General features: G+C 37.9%; 1 protein-coding gene across 1 annotated transcript in view; it reads left to right on the plus strand.

Annotated features, from left to right (window-relative positions):
- EIF3H (eukaryotic translation initiation factor 3 subunit H) overlaps positions 1 to 21942 on the plus strand; it is an 88761-nt gene that overhangs the window by 64456 nt on the left and 2363 nt on the right. The window contains exons 3-7 of the mRNA XM_080378909.1: positions 7049 to 7216; positions 8743 to 8842; positions 10275 to 10424; positions 18756 to 18876; positions 21456 to 21588. Of these exons, the coding sequence (XP_080235035.1) occupies positions 7049 to 7216; positions 8743 to 8842; positions 10275 to 10424; positions 18756 to 18876; positions 21456 to 21588 (672 nt within the window). The remainder of the gene's footprint in view (positions 1 to 7048; positions 7217 to 8742; positions 8843 to 10274; positions 10425 to 18755; positions 18877 to 21455; positions 21589 to 21942) is intronic.

Here is a 21942-nt window from a genome sequence, read left to right on the forward strand (position 1 = left end):
CCTTGAGTTGTGTAGAGAATTGGGTGGTCAGTGAGATTTATTTAGTTTGTCCAAGGGTTTATCTAAGTGTTTCCTCATGTGTTAATCAGATAATATGATAGCTTGATCGGTTTGATTGCCTCCTAATTCAGTGGTTATGTGCTCAGACCAGAGCCCCAAGCTGGCTCTCAGAGAACGCTGGGTGAGTGCCAGCACATGTGCAGGAAGTGGTGTGCTTCCATTTGCTGCTTTCCCGTTGTGCCGTCACGCACATCCCCGTGCTCCCCATTCCCTTGTTTTACAGCTTTTCTCTGAAAACTTGTCCTTACCCTCCTTTATTCCCACCAGCAACAGAGCTACCCTCCCCTACCTTGCCCTGCTTTGGTAGGTAGTATGTCCTTGTGCTGGCCAGTGTCTTGGAACCACCTCTGTAAAGCAACAAGGTAGTGATGGGCAGTTACTGCTGCATTGGTGTGGTGTCCCAGACTCCAGGACAGTTACCTCTGCCCATACTGCCAAGTCATCAGCTCTGGTGGAATCTATGCATGGGCAACTGCTGGCTAAACTGGTAGTAAATAAGTCTGGAGACACATGCTTGCTTACATCTTGGGTAAGTATCTCCAGACAGAAGCACTCCAAACGCTGTTTTATTTCTATTATGTTCCAGCTACTTTTCACTGTTCACCTACTGAGACCTTCTCTGGGTGTCCCGCACGTTTTTCTGTAAAGCACAATTAATATCACACAGTGCTGTAGTAAAACTAACACTGAATTGTGATGAAGGTTAAAAATGAATGAGTTCACTGCGCATACACAATGAACAGTTACTTTAGTTTTCCCTCTTCTGTTTCTCGCCTTTCTCATAAAGTGAAGGACTTTCTGCTTTAGAAAGCATTAAGGCACTAGCAAAGCCTCAGTTGCTGTTATGAGCATCTGCTCATGGAAGACGATTGAGCTTCCTCTGACTAGAGCAGTAGCATCAGTAGCATAGGTGGAGGCAATTGCTATAAAGAAAATGCAGATTTGTAAGGCATGCTTTTCAAATGGTGTGCAGTTCTTCCACCACAGTTGCTAACTTACTTAAATATGACAATTCCTCAAAACAAATTTAATCCACTTTGGACGAATATGTTCTGCCCTGTTCTTCATCCTTGAATTTAGCAATTAAAATAGAGTTGAATTAAGTCTTCTGACTCACATTTGTTTTTGTGGTCTTGTGATTGACTATGACTCTTGGACTTTTGCCTATTTTCAGGTGATTTTTTTTTTTTTTTTTTTCCCCATCCAGCTACTTACAGGCCCTGGTCTGCTTAGCTTCCAAGTTTAGAGGAGATCAGGTGCTTTCAGCCCAGTATAGCAAAAGTGCATAAAATAAGAGTACTGTTTTGTAACCCTGACTTGATATTTTGGAGGAGGAAATGAATATTATTGAGGAAGGCAATATTTACTTTTAATTTTTCTCTGCCTGAATAGGAGAATTGTTGAGTTACTGAGCTTGTGCATTTGTCTTGGGAGAAGTGTTGGATATAGATAAAAATCTGCAAATATATGCATGCATATGTGTTGCACACTTAAGCTTAAGAAATATATTTCAGCAGTATCTAAAGGCTTTTTCAGATAAAGCAATGCCTTTGCCAGAATTAACTGTGAATTCTTGTTTTCTCTTTGCCCATCCTTTTAATTTGCATTTTTTTTAACCAGAGTAAGTTAGTTGTGGTACTAATTATATTTGTATCTTCACAATTGGAATTGTTATCAATAGATGCAGCCATTGTGATTCATAGTTTTTTAGACAAATAATTGAGATTGTGTGTGTGGAGGGAAAATGAATTAATCTGTTGTCTCCATAATTCTTCATGCTTAATTAAATCAAATAAATCAATTTTCCTTCTTTTCAAATGCATACGCTGGTTCCTTGAACTAGCATCTGCTAACTTGTTTTAGTCATTGAAGATACTGTCTGAAGCATACATGTGGTTTGGCAAAGCTTAATATGTATAGAAAAAACAGAATTTTTTGTGCTGCTAAGTGTATAGCACTTGTTCAGTACGCATGCTACCACATGGTAGCACTTCAAAAGAGACAAGTAATTGCCTTAAAAATACTATCCACATTAGTAGTAGTGTTATGAAAGGAATATTTTAGCTATTTTCGTATATAGTTTGACCAGAATACCCAAAATTTGCCATGTTCATGTTGCCAGTTAAATTCAGAGAAGTGTTAGCGCAGAGGCTGGATGCTGTTTCTTCTGATGGACTTTCATGTCCCTTGGAAGGCATGCTCAGTCTTGAAGTTCTAGTTAGTGGCAACCCTAGGTTTTAGTTCATCTGTCTTCTGCATGCCCAAGATTCTGCAAGGAAACTATTCATCCTCAGATACTCCAGAGTCTTTTGAGGAGGCTGTTGTAGGTGAGGGAGCAGCGACCTGCCCTCATGAAGATGTGTAACTTCTGCTGTTTGGGTTCACACTTTAAGGACAAATTTGGGAAACTTGAGTCAAGACAAACACTTCATTGTGAAACCCAGACTGAAGGCTATGCAGATATTAGTGGTTCATGGCACAGGGTTAGTTGTTACCTCCTTTGGTAATGCTGCTTGTGTCCAGCATGCGCTGCAGCGAGCTGGTGGGCAGCAGTGTAAAAACTGGTCTGTGGCACCTGGCACTGGGTACAAAGTTCTTCCACTTTGGTGGGTCTTGGCTTTTTAGACTCGTTGGTTACTGCTCTGAAAACCATATCTCTTAAGGTGTATCAACTTAAAATACATTTCAGAAATTAGGACCTTAAGCATCTGAGGTACCATTAAAAGTTTTGCCTTCAGGCCATCTTTGATCAGGGTTTCACATGTCACAATGTTTACCAGCAGTCTGAATGTAGCCAGGCTGCAATGCATCTCATCTGATGGTAACGGTAACTATTGAAGGAATAAATTTTGGCAACATGTGCATTGTCATGTGACCTCCTGAAAGCTGGATTTTAATGAGTTGTTTATAAAGAAATAAAAATAATATGGTTTTAGTGATAAATGAACTTGCATCATGTATCAAGTTGTTGCAAGAACACTTGTTTTGGAATCGTTTAGAAATAAGCTGTTATTGCAAGAAGGATGTGAATTTGTCTGTTGTTTGTAAACTCTGGTGTCAGACTTGTTTGTGTTTAAAAATCATCACATGGCCATTTTTTCCTTTTTTAAAGTGCCTCAGTTGAGAGAGTACGTGGCTGGGTTGTCCCAGTGTTGAATGGGTCATCACATTAGTGTTCAGTTCTTGGCCTTGCCTCTGATTTATTATGTAATTTTGGGTATGTTATTTTTTTATCGGTAAGGTAGGGTGTATACCTCCTCTATGTTAAAGCCCAGATAAAATTTCTAATTTTGCCAGTACTTTTTAGAAAAAGAAAAAGTGTTTACGTAATTTTAGTATTTTCTTTAATCTTTTACAAGTTTGTGAAAACGTAGTTGAATTCAGGGGAAATAATACCCACCACACAACTGTAATAGGATTTACTGTTTTCAGTCAGTGAATTTTGTTAGTAGAAATTCACAGAAATCAGTCATATTCAAGCAAAACACCGAAATTGTATTGTTTTGCACTCCTGCTTCCAGACAAGTTATAGTAACACTTTCTAGCTGCATTAATGCCCCTTCCACCGCAATTTGCAAACTAACCAAAAAATGGGCTTTTTAGGGGAATGTTGGTGGGGTTTTTTTTGTTTGTTCATTTGTTTTTTAATACAAGCAAAAAAGAGAATCTTCTTTCAAAAAAAAAAAATAATCCACTGCACAGAGGTGTTTGGGAGACGGGGGCTGTGCATTCTCTACGCGAGAAGCACACTGAGAAGTGCAAGCATGACTGTTGGCTGTCCTCATCATAAGGACACTCCTGAACAAATAATTTGCTTGAAAATATAGGTGGACTGTTTAAATATGCAGGAGAGGGGGGAAGCATCCTGGTCTGGCTGTTCCTCTGCCCTTTTCCTTGCTCACCTTGATTCTGGGCTCTCTCAGACTTGGTGGCACTTTTTAGTGGCACCTTTGTGGCATGGGTCCTTGGGAAGGACTATGACTTGGAACAGTGAACTGTTGTGCATGACTGTCCCATCTCCTAGCAGACAGAGGATTGGGACAGTCTCACGCCTAGTCTGTGCTAAACTCCTAGGTAAAAAGTTGATCTGTAGATTGGACAAAAGATACAAAGAAACTGTGGTAACTATACCAACAAAAGCAGCTTGGGGGCTGTTATCCATTTGTGCAAGTTGGCAGCTTGTTGGAGCTATCTAGCTGCTAATACATGTTATAAAATATATATATATGTTTGGTTAAAAGAGTTTCCATTTCTCCCTGGTGGGGACTGCATCATGTTTTAATTTCTGCAGTTGTTTTCCCAAGGCAGATATGTTAGCTATTGATGCTTTATTGGTTCTTTCAGATTTTTCCGCTATTGCCTTCATTATCATCTAACTGCTTACAGTCGTGAGAGGAGGAATTGCTGACTTGAAATCTGGGTGGTTTTCAGTGAGTCCTTTTTCTTCTGGATGATATCGCTTACACTTATGTTCAGTTACATATTGCTGGTTACACTGTGCTTAAGAAAAGGAGTTGTCCTGGAACTTGTTTACTGGTTACCTCTCAGATGAAAACTTTTAAGAGCATGATATGCCTTTATTCAAGTTTGTAAAAGATCTGGATGTTTTCTTAGGGTATTCCCTCTCTTTGACATTACACCTCTCAAGGGAGAAATGGGTCAACCACGTGATTTCATAGGAATCTATATAAAAGTATCTTTTTCCTATCATTACATGACCACCTCTACTTTGACAGTGTCCTCAATTACAAGAGAAGTGTCACTGCAAGAAGCAGTCTGGCTCAGCTCTCTGAAAATCTGCATTTAACTTCATTCTCAAAAATCTTGTATGTCTTTTAGCTGCTTTTAAAAATATCATTCTAGTTTCTCCTTTTCATGACTTCATTTGGCTAGAAAGGATCTAACCATAATTTCATCTTTTAGCTTGTTGTAGCACGTCATGTCAAAAGCAAGTCTTATTTGCTTTCCACACAGATATATCTTTGAAAAGCTTCTTTTAACCGAAATAGTTTATTCTAGCTACATTTAATACACAGATCGTGTGGCTCTTCAATTGAAAATCATGGTAACAGCAAGGTCTTTTTTAGTTTGTTCTGAGGGAGGTCTGTGTTCTTTATGTTTTAATTTTAAAATTTGGAAACTTAACATCTTCCCCCCCAAAAACCTGAACAAAATCTTTAAGTTGAGCTTTTTTGACAAGCTAGATCGTAGCTTTGGTTTTGTGAGAAGCATTGAGAGACTATCCACTAAAACATTGCGGCTGCTCTTGAAGGAATATGCCCCAAACTGGCCACTCTTTCTGGAAGTTGTGCAATGGAAGTGGGATTAAAATTTATTTTGATTGTGCCAGGGGGAAGGTTTTCATACTGACTTTAAAATAGCTGTTTGATCAGTTCTACTGTCTGTCCTGAAGAGTGTAGATTTTCAGATTTGCCTTGGTTTAGAGACAGCCAAATGGTATGGGCCTTTGCTTTGCTTGCAGCATATTATGGGATTTCAGGCTGTATCCCAGATGGTTCTGCTGTATTAGTTTTGGAGTGCTCTGTTATCATGGTGTCCTGGATGAAACACAATTTGCAAGTCATTTCTATTAAGATATTATGAAATAGAATGCAAGCACCAACATACGCTGATGGAAAAAGTCTGCAAAGGTTTATGTAAGTGTATGTAGATTACTTTAAAAATACCGTCAGTAAGATATGGCAATTTAATGAAAAGGGCCAGCAGACTGCAGAATGTAGTTTGTGCTGTAAGTGTGATAAGTTGGAAAAACATTTGTCCAATCTTGAAAAATGTCTCCTCGTATCTTTAAAGAATATGGTTGGATTTTCTTTTTCTCTTGAAAGGATATGAAGTGGGATCTGAAAATGTACATTGCGTTTTCTAATTTGTATTGCTTTCTTTAATAGTGAATATCATATTTTCATCTGCACAAGGAGAACTCTTGAAAAAATTAACAAAAATGAATGCATAGGAGGGAGTTGTTTTTTATCTTTGTAAATTTTGCAGCTGCAGACAAAACTGAAGGGTTGTGTAGCGTTGTTACATTTGATTTCCTATTAGTTGGCTGTGAGTGTTAGTTCATCCGTTAATCACACTGAAATGTTTCCTTAAATTTAACCAGCAGGCACAGTGTCTGTCTGTTTAAAAGGTCTGATAAGTGATAAGGTGTGTTGATCTGCTCAATGGGATTATGTTAAACATTCCTGAATAGAATTCTGTTCTGTCAAGGCAATCTGAGCGAAGCATTTCGTAGAAATGGAATTTATGCGTTGGTACAATGAAACATTACAGCTGTTAGTGTAAAAAGCCTGATGAAAAATGTTCTCTACTGTCAAAAGTAACTTATTGTATATAAATACGTATGTGTATTGTGTATTATATATACATACATGCATACTTATGCATTTATAGACATCTAAAAAGAAGAAAGTGTAGAAAAATTGAAGATAAATGCAATCAAAACTGACAGCTATAGCTGATCCCCTAAACTCTAATACTGAAAATGTAGTTTTACATTGTGAAAAAGACATACTTTATTTTCTATCTCATATACTCTTTAAATAATTTTCCCATTTGATTCCAAATGTTATCTAACTCCAGACAGTATTACAACTTAAATCACAGTATTTCTCTGTTATTAAACAGTAAAATGTTCCTGCTTAATGAAACCCAGTATCAGAATTTTTTTCTTTTTATGAATGACCAAGGTAATACACACTGTAAATGATGTGTAATGGTTTGTTGATCACTTTAGCAATTAACTGCAGCTGAAAAAAGTCTGCTTACTCAGGCTAGTCTTACTCGCGTTCTGTGAGGAAGCTCTGGATTTTGGCAAAGACAGTCTGGTAGTGAATAAACAAATTTCAATACAGTTGCAAAAATGAAAATAAAATAAAATGCAATTTACTCATGTAATGTCAAGGTCTCTCTAAATCATGCAGATTGTGTAAGTTTACTTTTTAAACATACTTTTCATTTAATCTAGTTCAATACCAGATGGAAATGATGCGAAGCCTTCGCCACGTAAACATTGATCATCTTCACGTTGGCTGGTACCAGTCCACGTACTATGGCTCTTTTGTCACTCGTGCCCTCCTGGACTCCCAGTTCAGTTACCAGCATGCAATTGAGGAGTCTGTAGTTCTCATTTACGGTTAGTATGAGGTTTCCTTTATTATTCTTTTCCCCTCTTAATATTATTACTACTATTTTTGTATTCTGTCTTTTGCCTGTAAGAGTAGCCTGGCAGGCCTTTTCGAGTAAATACCAACCCTGTGTCTACGGCAGCCTCAGCAGCAGCTAAGTCTAGACAGGGTTTCCTTCTTTCTGTTTATTTTTCTTGCTATCAGAGCCCTGATGTGTACGTTTTGGAATGCTGGAGTAGCTGCTTCATTTTTATTCCTTCATCTCCCCTCCCTCGTGGAAGGGGCTGGTGGAACCCGACCAGATGTCTAACAAACCCTGCTTGCTAGCGTGTCTGGCTCTGTACGTGACTGACCAATCATCGCACGAATTGCCAAGTTTTTTTTTTTATACCTCTGACAGAAGCATACAAAACCTGGACTGTTTCTTAGCACAAAGATTTTTTTCTTTTCTGCCTATTTAATGGTGTTTCCTCAAGCTCTCCAGACCAGATGTTCTGTGCTGTATCAGAACCGTAGGCAATTTAACAGCTTTATAGCCTCCCCCTCCCCAAACACTCACAGTTTGCCATATCTGGCAGACTTGCATATAGTTTCCAGCTGAGAAGTAAATGTAACGTCCTGAGTATCTGTCAGAAAAAATACTAATGAATACGATCAATCTTATGAGCTGCCCCAAAATTGTTTCAGTATGTTAACAATTGGATTACAGTAAAGAACAAGTTGTTAAAGTATACTTATATTGGCTGGAAACATTGCATCATCAGACCTTGATGAATTTTCCACTTGTTTCAGTCCATTTTGGTTTTCATTTTATCACCGATTGCTAAAAGTTTTACTGTGTTAAGTTTCAGACAACATGAATGTTAACACAGCTTTTATTGTCATGTTGGCATGCTTCAGCCGTTATCATGCTACAAGTGTTAAGCTTCTTTGTCCTAGGAATGTAACAGTTTGTTTAGAAAATTTACCCCTAAATTCAGTGGAGTATGTCAAGGCAGAACTAGTCTGTTTATATACCAGTTACATTGTTGTGCGTGAAGCAGCAGGGCATCTTCATCTGAATTAGCTTATTACTACTGTAAATTACTTTTTTGGGTCTAAAATGTAGTTTAATTAATATTTTAATTTACTGCATAGTGACTGGAGGGAAAAATCTTTGCTTAAATGCAGTAGCTCTTACATAAGCTCTGTGGATAGTTCATAGGAAAGAAAAGAAACGTGTATTAGACCTTTAATGAGGAAATAATGTGAGTAGAATGAGTCTAGATCCCCCCATGTTCTCCAAGTTAAGTTTATTAATTAGCTTCACTCTATATAGTTGGATGTATTTTACATTTCAGTACAACAGGTTTACTTCTGCTATAGTGTCTTTTCTGTGTTGGTTGTCTTAATTTTTTTAATAGGACTACCTAGTTATTTTCCTATTGTTTATATCATTCACATATTAAAAAAAAAACAAAACAAAACAAAAAAACCCACAAAAAAAGGCAGTCTGGGGTTAGTAATAATGTGCATCCTCCATTTTTAATTATAGATCCCATTAAGACTGCCCAAGGATCTTTGTCACTGAAGGCATATAGGCTGACTCCCAAACTGATGGAAGTTTGCAAAGAAAAAGACTTCTCTCCAGAAGCGTAAGTAACTTAAAAGAATGTTTTCTCATTGATTTTGCTGGATTATTTGGGAGGCACAAGAGTAGATGGGATAATGAAATACTGTATTTTAAAATTTCATGTAACTGTGTGCTGGCAAAGCTGGATAGATATATATAGGTAGCGATAGGCGTGCACTGATACAGTGGGCTGAGAATGCATGAAAGTCTGTCTTTGGGCATCTGAGTAAAGGTTGAAATGGTGGAACTTGAACCATTGTGGAGATGGTCAGCAGGCTGGCTGTAAGGACTGTGGTGAAGATAGCTGTATCTGGGAACAGAGTCAAAAAATATAAAAAAAGAAATGGAGAAGGGGAAATAACTGGTCTGTCATAAAGCTCTTTTTTTCCAGAAGGAAAATTGAACAGGTATTCTGGAATAGCTGTTCTTCTGTATTTATTCCAAATTAACTCCCCCGTGTGGACACAATCTTTTGGAGTAAAGTAGGATAATTATTCTGTTTCGGAAGATTAGCTGCTTGTAATAGATGTAGGCCTTAGCTGTCATCTTTTTCCACAAACAGCTTGGTGTTCAACAACAAAGCACAAGCACTTGTTAAACTGTCTGCATTGAGGAAAAACAGAGTAATTTCATGGCTTGGTGTCTAAATGTAACATTTCCATGATGAACAAACAAATCTGTGCTTAGTCAAAAAAAAAATAAAAGGGTGGGGGGGTCTAACAAGGCAAAAAGCAAAAGACTTATTCCAAAATCCAGTATGCATACTAAGAAGTTAAGGATATATTTCCTTAGAAACTTCTACATCATGGCTTTATTTCCTCATTTTATGACAAGTATTACTGCCTACTTGATTATAAACCTATGACAATAGTTTTTATACCTATATTGTAAAAAAAAAAACACCCCAACAAAACAACTCTGGAGATTTGTATTTGAATATCCATCACGGAATTTAATTACTCCAAAACACACACTATTTTATCAATCTAATTTTTGGTCAGTAAAAATTTTAATTATTCAGCTATTCAGGAAATTGTTTTTTCATTGTAGTATTTATGATTTTAAAGTTATTTCAGTGTCGATTGGTAACTAACTGTTCGCTTCTATTTAAGAAATCCTGATGGCAGGGAAATGAGAAAAATATTTTGGAAGGGGCAGAGTTAATCCTGTCAGTACAGTCTTTTGCTGGAGGCTTTTTCATGTAAGTAATGTACTAGCAAGCAGAGCGGCCGCTTGACTTCTGAGAGTTTTTTCCTAGAGCAGCTTTTCCTAGTCTTTGTAAACGTGAGGTTTTGCTATACAAATGCTCTCTTACCAAAACGTGACTCTTTTGTTTGATTGTGGAACTACAAGAATTTTTACCAAATTGCCAGTTGTTGGAGCAACAATTCAACAAAAAGAACAAGAGAATTACTGGTTATATTAAATAAATACTTTTAAACTTTTTTTCACAGCTTGAAAAAAGCAAATATTGCTTATGAAAACATGTTTGAAGAAGTGCCCATTGTAATTAAGAATTCATACCTGATCAATGTGATGTTGTGGGAACTGGAAAAGAAATCCGCAGTAGCCGATAGACATGAATTGCTCAGTCTGGCTAGCAGGTAAGTACTTGTTACAATAATGGATGTATTTTTATTCGCTTTCCCAAACCACAGTTTAACACCTTGGGTGAAATCCCAGTCTCATTACAGTCCATGGAAGCTTTGCCTTGACTTTTAATGGGGTTAAGACTTTACCCTTCATGTTCTTTTGCTGAAGGAAAAACTGCGTGGTAAAACTATAGCATTAGATGCAAGGACTAAATTTAGTCTGTAATCTGCATATACCTATACTGCTTGAAAGTGTATAATCTTTTCAGTAGTATATATTTCTTCAAGAAAATATTAACGTTCAGAAAACTCAGGCAAATAGATCTGGAAATAAAAATTGGTTTTGTTAAATATTTCTCAAGTAATTGTATAGATTATTTTAGCAAAAAAAACCCCTGCATTTGTTCTGCTTTGGTAGCAGGGTGCACTTGAAACTAAAACAAAATAATAAAGCCTCTACCTGAGAAATACTCAAAGGGTACAAATGATCAAATCGATTGGCATGACAGCCACCATTCATGATGTCAGAAATTGTTTAAGAGTTTCTAGAATGATCTCATAATTTTTTGTTCTCATAGCACTTTGCCCTAAAATACATTTATGATCACAAAGTAGGTACGACTTCTAGCAATATGATTTGGTGATGCTTAGATCTTACACATCTCAGTACAGTTAATTGGATTATTATTGGGCTGACCAAACTAACCAGGTACACAGAACGATGCAGTATCTTGTTCCATGTTGAAACTGCAATGTATTCACTAATAGGCTTTTGGGATGTAACACTTCTTTTTACCTCAAGGTGTTGCCTGCCAGATTCTGATCCACTCTGACACCAAGTTTTCTGAATACTAGTGGTGTCTGTCTTTCTTTTCCCATTTTTCTGCGCCCCCATCATGTAAGGTTGTTGTTAATGGATCCGTATTGCCTAGTGGTCCTTATGTTGCCTGAGTGAGCAGAAATTTTCCACTCTGTTTTCTTGAGCTTATTAGGATCTATTGAGTGATCTGATAGCTTTTAGAGAAATTGGTCGAGAGTGAAAAGGTGTAGGGTTGAACTCTGCCATGGAATTTACAAGAGGTTTCCCAAGAGATACTTGGTCTGTAATTTTGTTGTGACTTTGCACCTTGGAATTAAAGAATTGAAGAATTTTTGCCAAGATGTTCAGCCTGCTTGACTTTGCAGTCTTTCTGTCAGGCTCTTCCCTTGCTGAAAGATCACGAAGCTGTTACCGTCTGAGGAGAGGGTGGGCACTGGGTGTAGGAAATGACAATGATTTGATTCCTCATGAGCTCTACCACTTAACTGTGAAAGGGAGGACTGTGCTGAGGATAGAGCAGGTTTCCGGGTGACCTGACAGCATTGCCCTTGACTGTTTCTATGGATTTGCTCCTGTAAAAAGGGTTGGGATTATCCAACACCCTGGATCCTAGCACAGGCTGCTGCTAGTCACTTGATACAATTCTGGAAATGGAAATGAATTTGAACAGATCACAAACCACAGTTGAAGTTTCTCATCAGCTTTACATCTTATGTAGTAACTGGTACCGTACCACTGACCTGACTCAAGATGAAAAATAAGAACTGTACAAAAGAATTTCTTTTCTGGAATGACAGTGTTAATAGCCTGGTGTAAGACAGGCTTTTGTGTTGGTCCTCTTTATCAGTAAATGAGATGAGAAGTGAACAATAAAAACAAGGAAGCATCATCATTTGTGTTTTGGAATCCATTACAACAAGAAAAAGAACAAGATAACTTTTTCCTCAGTGAATCAAATTTTCTTTTCAATGGGTGTTTTCTTGGAGCAGTGCAGTGCTGCTCATAACGATGACACAAGTGGAACTGGATTCATGATAAACCTGGTTAAAAGTGCCTTTTCAATTAAGTTTGAACTTCAATTAAGTTACTATCCTGTATACTGGCAGCAATTTCTTGAGCTTATTGAAGTCTAGAATTTCCCACTCATAGAGAATTAATTCAACAGATTCATCAGTTTTTAGAGATATTTCTGAATTACATCTCCTGAGCTGACTTTCCTGGCAGCTTTCTTCTGGTTTACCTTGTCTATTTGAGGAACTTAAGGTGCTTAGTTTTGTTTGATGGGGATTAAGTTTTGGAAGTTACCCCAGTAGGTTTATTTGGAGATTTTTGTATGTGTCCTTTAAATTTATTTATTTTAATATTTGATAGCTACTTTTGCTTACCAAGCAGGTTACATTCAGTAATATCTTAAATTGGTATAACTCAGCAGCTGGCAAATTAAAACATTTTAAAGCTCGTTTATTCAAGGTAGGGTGACTTGTACTGCCTGCTGAAATATTTAACTAGTTTTTACTTGAATTCAGATATGAAGATTTCTGACAAATAATATATTGCCTGAAGTAAGGGAGTTCAAACCCCCACTATTCTGGAGTTTTATTTTCACTTTGCATTTCCTTATTTTGTCTTTGAACAGTTGTGGCTAAAACATTTCAGATGTCAACTTTAAATTTTGGTGCATATCCTCCTCATTTAAGTTTGCTCTTGTAGAATTAGTTGGCAGTAACTTTAAGGCTACTTTTTTCTTTTTTTTTTTTTCTTTTCATTTTGGGTGGATTGGGGGTTGATTGGGCTTTTGGGGTTTTTTTTCTGGTCCTTCGGGAGCATCCTTGAATTTTTTTTTTATCTTCTGAAGCGATGGTTTTGGCAATGAAATTATTTACCCATAGCTGTTCTTCTCTGTAGAGTTTGTTTCATCAAGATTCTCACATGTTCAGCCACCCACTGTGTCTGAGTTTGAAGCTGTACCTATTTGAGGTACTTTGTCTACACCTTAATATCTTTCTCCTTTTGAAGTACATTTGTGATAATTGTATAAAGCAGTTTACTTTTTTGGGGTATAAATTTTTGTTTCTCTTGTGAAATCTGAATTGACTGGAATATTCTAGGGAAAAAAGTTGAAGGCAGAACAGCACAAGGCTCGCAAGTAATAGCAAGTAAAGGCCTTTTGCTCAAACTGTTATCCTCCTGCTACCCTTAAGGACCAAAATGTCTTGAAGACCTTGGAGTATTGCCAGTCTTTTGATAGAGACTCAAAAATTAAAATCCTGTCAGATAATGTTCCAGATCTTCAGAGAAATAATTACAACCAACTTTCCCATTCTCATCCATCTCTTCCCTATTCTATCGATGATCTAGTTTAAATTAAAAAAAGCTTTTTTGTGGTCTAGCTTCATAATAGGGTTGTTCTATAATATCTCAATTTGTCTCAAGCAATTTTTCTAATAGTGTGCGTCAGTAGAAGCAAACATGTGCTGAACATTTACTGCAGTAACATCTACTTGGCAGATATTTTTCAAACATCAGATGCAGTATTTTTGCAAAAGTGACATAAGGAGGGTTACTTTGGCTTTTGAAAACAATATTAACCTTTATACATGGTACTGCTTATTCAGAAATCTCAATGTGCTTAACGGATTATTAAGATAATTATGAAAATCTCTAATTTGCAGATGGGGGAAGCTGACACAGAGAGGGTAAATGTGTTGCCCAAAGGCACACATCAAAGTCTGAGTAGAAAAGGGAACAGAGCTCAAGACTCCTGACTTACATATCTCATTCAAACAAAATCCTCTTAAAAAGAGCACAGGTTGAACTCGGGCTAAAATGCTGAGATGTAAACAAGTTCTGCTAAGCGGTGGGAATGTTCCTTAGAAATATTTAATCAAAAAGATGTGCTTTGCCCAGCAGTACCTCTCTAATCCACCCAAAGCTGTTCCCACCAGGAGGAGAAGTGCTGTACCAGGGTGGCACCTTTCCCAAAAAACAGTGACTCTGAGAGGGGCCTCGGTAGAGCTGATGGAAACTGGAAAAACCGAGCAGCAAACGCAGCATTTTCTTATGCTTTCTGTTGCTGCTCCCTGATCTCATCTTCCTTAACCAGGATGCAAGCAAAATTAAATTAAATTAAATATTTAATATTAATATTAAATATTAATAATTCAGACCTCAGAGGCTAGGAGACTCTACTCCCTCCCGGGCCACCACAGGTAGGTGGACTTCTCCAAAAGGCCCACATGCTGTGTGTAGATACGGTTAAAAGTAATGAGCAGGACACGGGAAGCTGAGAACAACATGAATTACTGCCTTTCTTCAGAGCTTTGGTGCTGCATTTTGCTGTGTTTCAGACCTTTAGTGAGTGTGTGTGGAGTCCTTTCCTGATTAAAGATGCTAAAGTAAATGTGGGCTTCATGTGTAGTTTCCCCGTTATGAATCCTACAGAAGCAGAGCCAGTTTGAGGTTCTGGCCCCAGCTGCTTGCATCATTCCTCCCTGCTACCCCCATTTCATCTTTACACCCCTCCCACCCTCAAAGATTTTTATTCCCTCATCTGCTTCACAATATGGCTGTACAAATAGCTTTGTGGAATAGTCTGGTGGAAAAAGTCAGGCTCCCACTCTTCCTTTCCAGCCTTTCCCTCAGCCTCCCTAAAAAAAAAAAACCACCAAAAACCAAAAAACCCAACTGAGGGAAGAAACCCCAACTGAGGGTGTTTTTGCATTTACAGTAGACTGTTTGACTGAAAGTCTGAAGTGTGCCCACGCAAACAGCTGAATCCATACAGCTTAGAGTGCTAAATCCTTGGGCAAAGAGGGAGGGAGAGACTGGAAGATGCTGATGCTGGGACCTCTTAAACTGGCTTTGTGCACCTTTGCTGCTCTTAAAATATATCTGCAAAGGGAGGTTCAGGTGGTACAAGGATTCCCTCAGGAAGAGGGAGGCTTGCATTGAGGTCTCTTAGCCAGATCTGTACCCTAACAGGCTGCTCTCTTGTATTGAGTGATCTGTGAGTTCTGTCAGCGTATAGTTATTGCTTTCTCCTTCTGTGGGTGCTAGACCATACCACCAGCAAACAGAAGGGTCACCAGGAGGACGAACAAGGCAGAAAGTGCCATGACTGTTATCTGCAGATTAGGCTACTTAGTGAACAGGTTTCTGCTTCTCACCCTCTGAACATTTTGACCTTTGGATGCGATAATTGTTAAACAAGGAATCAGAAGTAATCCATGAATCCAGGTCTTGATTTCATATCTGCCCTTTTGGGTGAAGGATTGTACCCTGTCAAGTGTAAGGCTGTTACAGCAAAAATGCACAGCACAAGAAATTGCTTCGGAGGCCAAACTTTCTAGTTAGTTTGTTGGTTTTTTTTTTTCTAAACAGACTTTGACAGTTTCCCTTCGACAGTTTGTATGTGTGTGTCCTTTTTTGGCAGTTTTTTATTGTCATCCAAGCTACACAGCTAAGTCTCAAATGATAAAATTCTGGAAGTTTTAAAGGTCACTCACTACAGGTGAATGATCCTAATAACAATTCCGTTGAAGAAGTGTTCTCAGATTATTTCTTCATTAGATGTGTCAGAATCCACATGATTTTTTTTTTTGTGTGTCTTAACTGCAGAAGTAGCTCCATTCTGGTTTTTTTCCCCTTTTATTATCTATATTTCTCCCCCAAAATGAACACAGTCCCCATGTGTGGACATTCTGATGCTTAGTGTGATAGCAATTCTGCAGCTGATGCTGTTCTCCCACGAAGATTCAACAGTACCTGAGGTGTGGTGATCTCCTGGTGCTATCTTAAGGTGGAACTATGTCTTTTAGTTCCATTCAGGAGTGTGCTCAGTCCGTCACCACTGGGTGATTTCAGACCTGACTTGTTTCAGATGAAACTAAAGTGAAAGTAGGCTTTGGGAGGATACCTACTGTGCTTCAGCTACTAATGGGCTTTCAGATCACTGGACCACATCAGAACTAGTGATAAGAAACCCCCTGAAACACACATAGCATGGACATTGATTTCTCAGGGCCAGCTGTTTTGCTTTATAAATCTGTTCCTGTTCATCTACACTACCTGCTAATCTAATGTAAATTCAATTTAATTGACTCTTTCGCTGAATCAGCTGACTGAAATGCATCCATTGAAAATGCAGTTTATTACCAGTGCCCTCAGAACAGCAAATGCAAGTGCTGAGCTCCACATTGTCTACATTTAATTATCACAGAGCCTTGTAGGAAAGTGAGTCTTGATGGGAATGTAAGCAGCATTTACTGGCACCCCCGCCCCCCAATTTTTTTAGTTGCATTGATGCATAGGGGGCATTCAGGTACCTAGCAGCGTGACCTTTGAGCTCTGCTGCAGGGGTGTGCACAAGGTCAGGAAAAGCCTTTGAGCTAAGTAAATGTATGATGAGTCTTATGGGCCGGAGCAATGCAATTTAACTTCCTAAATCTCACCAGAATAAGTTTCAGCTGAATAAAACCTGCTTAAACATTGTATGTATACATTTTTATAAATTACTTCCTATTGGTCTTTCTTTTTTTGGCTTTTTTTTTTTGTTTTGTTTTAAGAGGTGGAGCAAAAGAGGGTATCAACCACATGAGAACTGAGGAAAAAGCTGGTCCTGTATTTGCAGCATACTTATCACTTCATGTCTAAGTTCACATCTGTTTAAGTTATCTGTTTTTAGCTTTTTGTTTCCCTGGCAATGAGAGAAAACACTATATTACTGCAGCTTCTAACAATAACTCTCTGTTTCTGTATTCTGCTGTACTAAGCTGGTCCCAAAGAGATTCACATAAAATCATTCTTTGTAACCACCTATATTTCATATGGACACTATCTGTAAAATAATTATGTATTCCTTCTGTCCACATACCCTACAAGGCTATTAATATGTACCTACGTAGGCATTTCTGATAATATCCAGTTCAAACACTAACTCTGTATAATATAAACTCTATAAAAACCCGAAAATATTCACACCCCTAGCCATGGCAATATTCCACAGTTCTAAATATCATGCGCTTGAAATGTTCAACAAAAAAAACCCCAGGAAGTTTAAAAATAATTATTATAGTGGCGCCTTTCTTGCTGCTGTGTAACTCAAGTCCTCCGCACCATCTGCCCCTGTACCCAACTGAGATTTCAAAACTCTGGCTTGTAAATAAATTGTGGTCTGAAGTTACAGCCTTTTGTTCAGTGAGCAGGCAGCTCAGCTAGTAAAATAGCTGTCCTAGTACTCGGAGATAAAGGGGGTCTTCAGCTACGTTCTCGGGAGGTATCCTCTTGTGCCTCAGTGTGTTACGCGTTTCCAGCTATGACTTTGATGGATTTGGGGAAGAATTTGCTCTTGAAGAGGGATGTGCATAGTATCACGTATGTGGTTCCCTTTTCACTTCATGCATGTCTTTTCCAGTTAAGAGTTTTTCCAGTCCATAGGCTGTTGGATGGTGGGAATGTGTTGTAAAAGACAGAAAGAACCTCAGATAACGTGGAGGAGCAGTGACAGAAGGGTATGATTCTGAAGTGCACCAAACTTTTTAATTGAAAGAAACTCCCATGAATAGTAGTGCATTTCAGTTGGGGAGGAGAAGGATGGTATTTAGCTTTTTCAGTCATTGATCTTTAGCCAAGTAGGATTGGGTAAGGCTTAGATCAGATCCAACAAACTAGCTTCTGATCAAAAGGATCAATAGAGAGCAGTAAGTATCCTTCTTTTACTGCTCTACCCTGTGAACACAATTTAAGATGAATACTGTCTCCATGGGCACCAACCTAAAAACTTCCAAAACTTTAACTTGGAAGCTATACTTTAAGTTGAATATTCCTACAAAATATTGAATCCTTTACTAAAAATGGTTACAATAAAAGTTGTTTAACAGACTTCATTTGTCTGGCCAAGGCAGTAGATCGCATAACTGGAACTGGACGCGCCCAGCCTAGCTGCTTCCATGTTGCCTATGGTATGGAATGTGGAGCTGGCTGGACTGGATGCAACACTCCCTCTCAACAGCTAAGATCAAGCGATGTCTGCCGAACTTCCAGGCGTGGTTTGATAGACTAGTTAATGAGATGGAGTTCTGAAGAATATTTAACTATCCCTGCAAAGGGATAGTTAAATATTTGTGAAAAAGCTAGCAGTAACTTGAAATCAAACTCTTTGAACACATCTCCTGGAACATTGTTCGGGATTATGTGTCACAAAAGCATCAGACTTTTTCTTTTAAACATTTGACCTGCATCTGTAAATTCACGCAAGGCATTGTTTTTTTGTGACTATGAGGTTCCCTGCGAAGACCAAAAACTTAAGTATGGTATATGCAATGTGGCATAGATGATAGAGGAAGAGATACCATATAAAGTATTGTCAAATAGATATATGAACAAAGATAACCAGGAACTTAAAAACTGCAGACTGTGCCAATAGTGCAGAAATACTGGTCGAGTGACATGAAAAGAATTTAAAAATTTAAGATATTTTTTTTTTAAATAAAATCAGACTTTCATTAATGTTTCTTGTATTTCAGTAATCACCTAGGGAAGAGTCTGCAGCTGCTGATGGACCGAGTGGATGAGATGAGCCAAGACATTGTTAAATACAATACCTACCTGAGGAATGTAAGCAAACAGCAGCAGCAGAAACACCAGGTTGGTAACATGGGAAACCTGAATGAGATTTTTTTGTCCCACAAAATACAGTTTGGGTGGTGTTATCCAAGACAGATGAATCTGGATTTAAGCAAGATGGAATTCTTACAGAAAGATGTCCATTAAGTAGATTTATAAAATGTGCTAATCGGTGAGGAATTATCAAATGGATTCACTTCTGCTGACATTTAATGTGGATTGGTCTTTCTTTGCAATTTTACATGTTTGTTAGTGATATACGATAAACCTAAATCATTGACAAATATGCTGTGGACACAAGGATTAGAGGTGTAGTAAATGAAAGAGCTGAAACTACAAGTGAATTGTTCCAAAACAAACCATGTTTTAATACCATCACACGTAGTCATGCATCTAGAAATAAAGGAACATAGTCCATATTTAAAAAACAGCAGACTGTTCTCTGATCGAAAATTACATTTTAGTCAGTTTTGGTTTAGTGGATAGTGATACCGATCAGGCGATGCTGACTTTTAATTCCTGATGCCAAAGGGCCTCTTTAAAATCCAAAATAGTCTGATTAGAGAATGCTGAGTATGGAGACTGGCTCTAGGTGGCCCTGCTTGAGCAGAGGGTTGGACAAGGTGACCTCCAGAAGTCCCTTCCAACTTCAACCATTCTGTGATTTGGAGACTGTTACTTTATGTTACTTGCTGTAGCTGCATATGATAAAGCAATACTGTGTCTAATTATAGAAGAATGCTGATAAAAAAGCACTATGAGAATGATTTAAAAGCCTGGAAAGCAGTGAATGCAGTACATTTCACGTGAATTAAGTTAGCGAGTGACTTGCTTACTCAAGAAGTACCTGCATGAAAAATAAATTCCAGCTCTCTAATCTGGCAGCAGAGATATGACAAGATTCAGTGTTGGCCAACTGAAAATGGACGAGGCGACTTTAAAGATAAAATATTGCATATTGCTACACAAAGTAGCTAATAATTAAAAAGAGCATCTGTGGTTCATCTGAAATTCTTCATCACTGACTATTTTAAAATCAAAATTGACTTTTTTCACTTAAGTGTAGTTTGAAGAGGGAGTACTTCAGGGAAGCAGCACATGATCAGTGGTCTCTCCTGGGTTTGTAAATTCCTGAGGACATAGAAGCTTCATGCATGTTATCTTCAGAAAATTTATTTTCCTTTGCTGCCTAATTTGAACAGAAAGATGGCATCCACTTCAAATGTTTTTGTTAATAACAAGGGGATCTATTTATTTTGAAAACCAGAGCAAAGTAGGTTCCATGGTGTCTCACTTCATTTCTTTACTAACTATAGCTGCTTTAGTAGTGGCTCATTGCAGCATAGTTAGTGGTCTTAACTTCATTTTTAAAATGGAGCAATTGTGATTAAGAGCAAGCTGTTTCAATAGAGAATAATAGGCAGACTGCTGAGAAGTGAATGGGGTAATGCAAGGAAAGAAGGAACTACATGCAATTCACATACAAATATGGGCATTTAAGATTTTATTTTTAACATTGTCCAAAAACATGTATTTGTCACTACTACTGGAAAAAAAATTACTTCGTTTGAGTATGCCACCAAGTATGAACTGTTTTCAGACTCTTATGCACAGATACATTTAAGTGACAGAAAACACCCTGTACTCTTTGGTCAGTTTATGTTAAAGGGCTTTTTGGTGTTGAATATGAGGGCTTTGATAGACAAACCTTACAGCTAATTCCTGGCTGTGACATACAGTATGAAGTGTCACATACATGTTTTGGAACGTGTGTACTTCTGCAAGAACAAATTTCTATCCAATAGCTAAAGAAATGGTCTGCCTTAATTTTTATAAAGTTTGAGTAATCTACATGGCAAATGGAAGCACTGAAAACAAACCTGACATTTTTTTTTTTCTTTTTTTTCTTTTTTTTTTTTTTGTAATAGCAGAATAATTTATACAAACTGCTACTCTGGTATATCCTCTGGTAACCCACAAAGAAATGGCATCAATGTAGCAGAATATCTAAGTAACTGGAATGGAGAAATGAACCATTATACTTTATTTCAGCTACCACTTTGTTCTCAGTTTACAGTTAATGTTTTTTAGCTTAAAACACCTTGTTTAATCAGGTTCTCTTCCCCTTTCAGATTAATACTGTTTTGACCTTTAACTCACATAAAATTGAGTATTTCTGGTTTGTATAACATTTGAGGTAATGGCTTCTCATACCTACATATTCCAGCCTTGGTTTCTTTTTTTGCATGGGGAAATGGAAGCCTTTATCTACCATGCTGTATTCTTCCCATCAGATACAGTATTCATCTCTCTGAAAAAATCTTAAAAATTAACCCCACTACCTCAGTACCACATCATTTTCCAGTGCCTCATTTACTTAAGGTGACAACTTGGCGGGGGGGGTGGGGCGGAATGCTTATTACCAGTGAATTGAAATAAACTGTGAGTTGTGTTTGTGTTATTTGAAGTAAATTGAATTGCATCGTGTAAGTAAAATTTTTAATACGTACTTGCTGGTTAGGTAAAAAGCATCTGAAAAGAAAACCTTTTTGCTGCTTTCGAAGTCCTGCTGCATTCTGTTCCTGTTGCTTTACTTTCAGTACCAGCAGAGACGTCAACAAGAAAATATACAGCGTCAGAGCCGAGGAGAAGCCCCTCTTCCTGAGGAGGACATCAATAAACTTTTTAAACCACCACAGCCACCTCCAAGAATGGAGTCGCTCCTTATTGCAGGTAGCGTTCTAGCAGCCTCTTCTACTCATCTTTTCATATACGAATGTTAGCTTGAGAAAAAGTGAAGTGGTCGCCTTGGAAGGTATCTTAATTCTTCATTACCTTTGCCATTATTGGCAGTATTCCAGATACTGCCCTTTATTTGGACAAAGGCAGTGGTTTTAACCTGTGATCTGTAGCCCTGTTGTCTGAAGTATTAAAAAAAAAAAAAAGTTGGCTTAGAACAACAACTTAATGCTAGTAGGCAGTCCACGCCTCTGTTAGAAAGTAAGCTTACACACACAGAGGAATTTTAAACCATCTAGGTAAGTCACAGAGGCATGTTACCTATGCAGATACAAACATATGTAATTT

The sequence above is a fragment of the Falco punctatus genome, assembly GCF_963210335.1.
Source record: "Falco punctatus genome assembly, chromosome: 3".
In the NCBI taxonomy this organism is placed as follows: Eukaryota; Metazoa; Chordata; class Aves; order Falconiformes; family Falconidae; genus Falco; species Falco punctatus.